At 32.2% G+C, this 7204-nt stretch overlaps 1 protein-coding gene across 1 annotated transcript; it reads left to right on the plus strand.

Annotated features, from left to right (window-relative positions):
- The first annotated feature begins 588 nt into the window (after positions 1–588).
- Positions 589–6892, plus strand: LOC114405979 (probable serine/threonine-protein kinase WNK5). Its single transcript, XM_028368513.1, has 7 exons — positions 589–1609; positions 2851–3116; positions 3972–4195; positions 4307–4464; positions 4959–5286; positions 5383–5745; positions 6209–6892. The coding sequence occupies exons 1-7, from the start codon at positions 1535–1537 to the stop codon at positions 6625–6627; spliced, it is 1833 nt and encodes a 610-aa protein (XP_028224314.1). The 5' UTR covers positions 589–1534; the 3' UTR covers positions 6628–6892.
- Positions 6893–7204: the final 312 nt, after the last annotated feature.

Raw genomic sequence — 7204 nt, forward strand, 5'->3', positions numbered from 1 at the left:
AAAATAAAACAGATTCTCAAATTACCTACGCAACCATCATTAGAACAATTGCATTGACAACTTGATACGACTACAGTTCTAGTTTTTGTGTGAGAAAACGACTGAATTATTCTATAAAAACTGTCTATGAGCAGCAAGTTATGGAATTTTCAAGTGAACGAAATTAAGATAACAATATATAACAAGAAAGGTAAAAACGAGATCAAGTTATTGGTAAGAGTAAATCTTGATGAAATTAGTACTCTTTTGACTCTTTTCAATAATTATATATATATATATATATATATATATATATATATATATATATATTGTAGTTATATAATCTTAGAGTTAATATTTATTTATATTTTTAAAAATATATTATATATTAAATTTAATTTATTTAATGAAATACTAATTAGTTTTAAAATCTTAATAAAAGTTATATTTTCTCAATACAAATTTTTAAACTCATGATTAGATTAATAAAATTTAATATATATATATATATATATATATATATATATATATATATAAGAAGATGTTCCTGAAATAATTGATACTGATTTTTAATTTGGTGTATAACTACACAAACATTGACTGCTCTGCAATGAATTATTCATTCTAACAAGCGTAGACTCTTCTATATTACACCAACCACTCTTTTTTCCTCCATCCACAGAACCAAATCCACAAAGCTTGATTGTGGTTTTGAGATTACACTTCTCTGATCTTTTCTCTCCAAAATCAAGATCAAAATCTGTAGAACCCTTTTCCTCCTTAGATTCTCTCTCTCTCTTAATTTCTAATTATATCTGACTTTTATCCTCTCACATCCACAAATGTTTTTCTCAAAGAATGTTCGTAGATTCTTCAAATTCAGAGGCCAGGTTTTTTGCCCATGTCTTTTATACTGTCTTTTCAATTTCTGATAACCTATTCACCCTCATCAAACTCTCTTCATCATCATCCACAAGAATTTTCAACCAAAACACTCATTAGTCTTTTGGCTCAACACTCAACAATTTTCTTTGGTGTGACCTTATTGCGGGACAACACACAATAATCATTGTTCTTCTTTAATAATAATCCATACAACAAACACAGTTTCCTTTGTCTCACTACAAAAAAAAAAAAAATCTCTCTCGATCAAAGGAGTGGCACCCTCTTGTTGTTATTGCCACTCTTCCTATATATTTTAAGTCCTTCAATATACACACTAAGATTTGTTCACAGGTTAAACACCAATGGTTCCCAAGCACTTCTACGAGCTTTCATGTGGAGTTGTTGAAATGGCTTGGATTATGCTTAGTGTTGACTACTCACGCCTCTTGTGGCAATTGTTTGGTGTCTTTTCTTACGAGAACCATGAATGGAAGCCTCGGATCATCTAGGACACACCCTTCAGTTGAGTCACATAATAGTCACATATAATATTTAATTTGTTGCTAAAATTTTCAATACTAGTACATAGTTGTAAGTTAGAATTCTGTGAAAGATATCTGTGCCGGTTAAGTTAGAATTGTGGTTAGTGGATTGAGCCACAAAAAGAGCCATGTACAAGGGGAGATTTGGAGGCAAGGCTGAGCTTGGATATGTTGAAACTGACCCTTCAGGTCGATATGGACGTGTAAGTGTTTCTCATTGATTCTTATTTCTGCTTCCTGTTTTGTTAATGGATCATTATGTTTCTGACTAATTTGGTCCAATATTCAGAATATGGTTATTGAGTTGGAGGGATATGTGAGTTGATAGATTGATGAAGATGTTCTCTTGTTTTAGACTTAGATTGAGATGCGTAAACATTCATGTTTGACTTTGAAATTATAATCACCTATAATACTAAAACAATTAAAATTAGTGAAGAAACAATTTATAGGTATTTTTTTTTATAAAAATATCACTAAGTTTTTGTGATCTCGGTATTAATGGTAAAAAAGTACTTTTTGTTACTAAATATTATCATTAATTCTTAAATTCTTTAAGTCTTGAAATTATAAAAAAGAATTTTTAGTCGTTAAAATTAATCATTTTTTGCCATTTTAGTCTCCTACTCATTTGTTCATCATTCAATTTGTCTCTGCCTTAAAAAACAAATTAACATATAGTTGTCAAATTTTTGGATCAAATTAACAATAGTTGTCAAATATAGGGATCAGATTATCAATAGTTGTCAAATTTAGGGATTAGATTGATTTGTGAAATGTTAGGGATCAAATTGGTCAATGATACTAATTTTAAAAATCAAAATGATTGTTAATTATCAAGGTGGGGATTATTTTTGCCTTTTTATCATAACAAAAATTAATTTGACAGTTGATATAGGAATTTCAAGAAACTAAATTGATATTTTCTCTGTTTAATATTTTTACCAAGTTAGTCTGCCCATGAAAATTGGTTTCACTCTCTAAGTGCCTTTTGTTATTGGCCAGTTTCGTGGAATTACGTAATGTTTAACTTAATTATTTATTTGCTTAAAAAAGGGAAGATTTTTCTTTTCCTAATTTTTAATATTTCAGTTGCCGTCTTATGATTAAGTCAATTTATTATAAATAAAGAAATTAATTAAGCACCATATGTTCGGTTTTGTCCTTTACCAAGTCCTGGGTTTATTTTCGTGACGCACCACCTTACTCACACACAGTGTTATCTTATTATCTCCCTAATACACCAAGGGTCATTTTTAAAGGAGCCAAATTGAATGGCCAAAACTATGTTACACATCCACAGTTAAGTTTGACCACTAGTGCAAACTAGTGGCACATGTAAATTAATCTTATTTATCTAGTTGCCTGGTTGGTGTTAATAGTATTAAATTATTAATTATTAACTAATCTGTATTATTATGTTTATGTTTATTGGTTGGTGTAGTTCAGGGACATTCTAGGCAAAGGAGCAGTGAAGGTAGTGTATAGGGCATTTGATGAGGTGCTAGGAAGAGAAGTGGCTTGGAACCAAGTCAAGCTTGGTGATGTGTTTCATTCACCAGATCTACTTCCGAGGCTTTATTCAGAGGTTCATCTCCTCAAGAACTTGGAACATGACTCTATCATGACCTTCCATGATTCTTGGATTGATGTCCATTGTAGAACCTTCAACTTCATCACCGAATTGTTCACCTCTGGCACCCTAAGAGAGTAATATAATCAACCATTACTTGTTAATATTTTCATATATTTGAACCCTTTAACTTAATGGGCAATTCCACATGAATACAGTGCTTAATCGAATCTTCAAGTTAATACTAAAATAACATCAGCATAGACTTTATTTTTAGAGAACATAAGTTACGTATGTATATAGGAATTAAACTCATACCTAAAGTGATTTTTAATTAGTTAATAGTGTAAAAATCTCTACACTAACACATATAATTAAATTCTTATTTTAAAGACAATTTTTTTTAGCAAAAGAGACAAGATATTGTAGAAAGGAGGTTGTCATGATCCCAACTAAGTTGACACCGGACAACCAACCACCAAAAGGCATATCAACCAAAATTTAAAAGACAAAATATCTAGTCTCTTAAGTATTTTGTTTTGCTGTTTTCTCATCATAATTAGAATTTCATTGAGATGAAATAATACTAACTCTGATTAGAAAAACACCGCTAAAAACATTCAAGTAACTGTGTCTAAATTTTGTTCTTATTTTAATTCTAATTCTTGGAATCCAAATTCTTTGCAACATTCAGTTTTTCAGGCATTCTGTAATTTAGAATTGTCTGATGAAGATCAAACGGTTCATATTTTATCTCAATAAATAAAAGTTTAAAATACACATTTAAGATCTGATTCGGCGAATCTTCATCCAACTGTTACAAATACTGTGACTGTGAGCACATTTGACGGCACTGAATCCAATTCCTTCATATACATCTTAAATTTTCAATTGGTTTTTATAAATGTTGTATCCATGTAAAAATTACTCTTAATAGACAATTTTACTTTTCTTAGATGAATGTATACATGAATACTATATATGTAATGTAGGTATAGAAAGAAGTACCAGCGAGTAGATATAAGAGCAGTGAAGAATTGGGCACGCCAGATTCTAAGTGGCTTGGAGTATTTGCACAGCCATGATCCTCCTGTCATACATAGAGACCTCAAGTGTGACAATATCTTCATCAATGGCCATTTGGGGCAGGTCAAAATTGGTGACTTGGGCCTTGCAGCCATTCTCCGTGGCTCCCAACATGCACACAGTGTCATAGGCAATTCCTCTTGCTCTTTTAGTTGGTACCTAAATTATCAATGATTATTAGTAATCTGAGCTAAAAAAATGTGTCTACAAAACTGAAGTTTTTGTTTTGTTGAACCTTCAGGTACACCAGAATTTATGGCACCAGAGTTGTATGAAGAGGAATACAATGAGTTGGTAGACATATACTCCTTTGGGATGTGCATGATTGAAATTTTTACTTCTGAGTTCCCATACAGCGAGTGCTCCAACCCTGCTCAGATATACAAGAAAGTTACTTCGGTAGGCTTTATTAATTGGACAGGCTATACCTTTTTTTTTTCTCTTAGCCTGTTAGGATCAACTTTTACATTTCATATAAGTTAGGATTAACTTTTCTTGCCCTGCTAGAATCAAATTCCACTTCACATAAGTTTAGGATCAACTTTTTACAAACTAGATTTTGCAAAATTAATTTTAGTTTAAAGTTTAAAGTGAAGTAAGTTAAGTTTGAAAAAATTTGACTTAAAAGTACATTTTTTAATCAAATTTAATAACCCCAACAAAAAAGTTATGTCCTTTCACTATTAATAACCCCAGCAAAATATCACTTGTCAACTACAGCAAAAGCCTCATCTGACTGAGTGAGGTTGGTTACATAAATCATACCACGCCATTCAATTTAGTTAAAGACTAATATTGATATATACTATATGCTTAGAAGCAAAATAATCATATACATTTTTTTCCCAATACAAAAGATTCATTTCACATACTTGATTGATTTGATTCAACAGGGGAAGCTGCCAGAAGCGTATTACAGAATCCATGACTTGGAAGCCCAAAAATTTGTGGGAAAATGTTTGGCAAATGTCTCAGAGAGGTTGTCAGCAAAGGAGCTCTTGTTGGATCCATTTTTAGCCACGGAACAACTAGACTCTCCACTTCCTAGCCCAACATTACCCAAAAAACAAACCCCCACACTCAATTTCACTGCATTACTAGCCAAAGAGCTACCTCCACCAAAGAGTAACCAAACAAAGGACACACACATGACAATCACTGGATCAATGAATGAAGAGAATGACACAGTTTTCCTTAAAGTACAAATTTCTAACAAAAATGGTATGCACATAAAATTTCAACACAAGATACTACTACTATTAATAATATTTTGTGTTACATAAAGTGGTTTGCTTCAAAGTTTTGTTTTGCATGCAGGGCAAAAGAGAAACATATTCTTTCCATTCGATACCATAAACGACACTGCCATTGATGTGGCAATGGAGATGGTTAAAGAACTGGAGATTAGTGACTTGGAACCATTGGAGATTGCTGAAATGATTGAGGAAGAGATATCAGCTTTGGTCCCAACATGGAGGGACTGGGGCAGTGCTAAGTATCAAAAACAGCATAGTTTTAGCTATGAAGAAGAATATGATATGAGTAACCACCACCCTTTCTTCTCACCAACTTCTCGTTCTTCCTCTCATGCTTCACTTCCAGTTTTTGGTTCTTCTTCCTACAAGAATAGTTCCCACCATCGTGAGAATCATTACCCTTTTGCTCAAGATTGGCCTCAAGGTACTCCTCCTCTTTCAACTCGTAATACAAGTAACTTTTCAACTTTGATTCTTTAAGAGTTGAAATGTTGTTTAGTAAGTTTATCTTATAAAAAGAAAGTAAAACATCAATTTGATTCTTCAAAATTGAAACCAACTATTAATTTGGCCCTTTACACATAAAAACATCTTTGATCCCCAAAACTCACCACTAGTTAATTTTATCTCTAACATTAGAAAAATGTGACTAATGACTAATGAATGGAAATAAAAATGTTTTTTTCATAATATTAGAAACTAAATTAACTAATGGTTAGCAAAATTAATGATTAAATTTACATCTTTTAATAACAACGATTGATTAGTGGGGTCAATTTCTATTTCTAGGACATAGTTGATGTTGTACTCAAGAAATGCTACTACTATTATTTTTCAGTGCAGGTAAAGAATTTGATTTCAACATAACTTTTGAACTATTTTTGCAGATGAACTATTCATGAATGATGATGCGAGCTCACAAAGCTCAATGAACTCCTTCAAGTGTTTCAATCTCAATTGCTGCGACCCCGGCAATGAAGATGAGCATGATCCAACTCTAGCACTAGGAGCAGAACACCTTTTCTACACACCAAAAGGCAATGAAAAGTACACAAGATTTTGTCCTAGAGAAGAAGTGATGGAATCTGATTTCACCAAACAGTTTTGCAACATGAGAATGGATTCTCACAGGTGTCATGGAATGCACAGGCTAACCAGGATCCGTTCCTTCGTCGATCTGAGGAGACAGCAACAGCAACGATCACTGGTGGAAGAGATTCACAAGAGGAGGATGTTCAAGACGGTTGGTGCCATTGAGAACATTGGATTTCAGGATCCAGAAGGAGATGGATGTTTTTCTTACTGAAACTCCATCAATCTCCATAGGTTCCAATGCTCTTTTTCTTTTTTTAATTTGTTCTTCTTTGGGGTGTTTATTAATTATTGTATTGCCTTATGAAATAACATGTCCGTGAAAATTTGTGTACCATACGGACTCATCTGAATATTGCAAAGTAAAACTTGTAATATATTTTAATCTATGCTTATGTTAGGAGATGTTTGCTTGTTTGTAAGACTTTTCTTTGTGATATTTCTCTTTTGCATGTTGAAATATGCATTGCCTTGAATTAGGATTGGGTTTATGTCGTGTAGATTGTCCAAATCTTTATAAGCTCTACTTTGATCATATTTATAGTTAATTTAGGATCTCAACACAGTGCAAATGATGTTTTTTAACCCAATGACTAATCTGTGACAGAGAATTTGATTGACCACCTTTAATAGAGTTCTTTTTTTTAATTATGTTTTTCTATTTATAAGACTCGAACCTAATCCAAATTTTTTTCAGACCAACTATTTGTTTGCCAAATGATGTTTTACTATAGAAACTGGTATGACAAATAGAGCTTACTACTATACCAAAAGCTTAAATTGTTAACAAA

The sequence above is a fragment of the Glycine soja genome, chromosome 3, assembly GCF_004193775.1.
Source record: "Glycine soja cultivar W05 chromosome 3, ASM419377v2, whole genome shotgun sequence".
In the NCBI taxonomy this organism is placed as follows: domain Eukaryota; kingdom Viridiplantae; phylum Streptophyta; class Magnoliopsida; order Fabales; family Fabaceae; genus Glycine; species Glycine soja.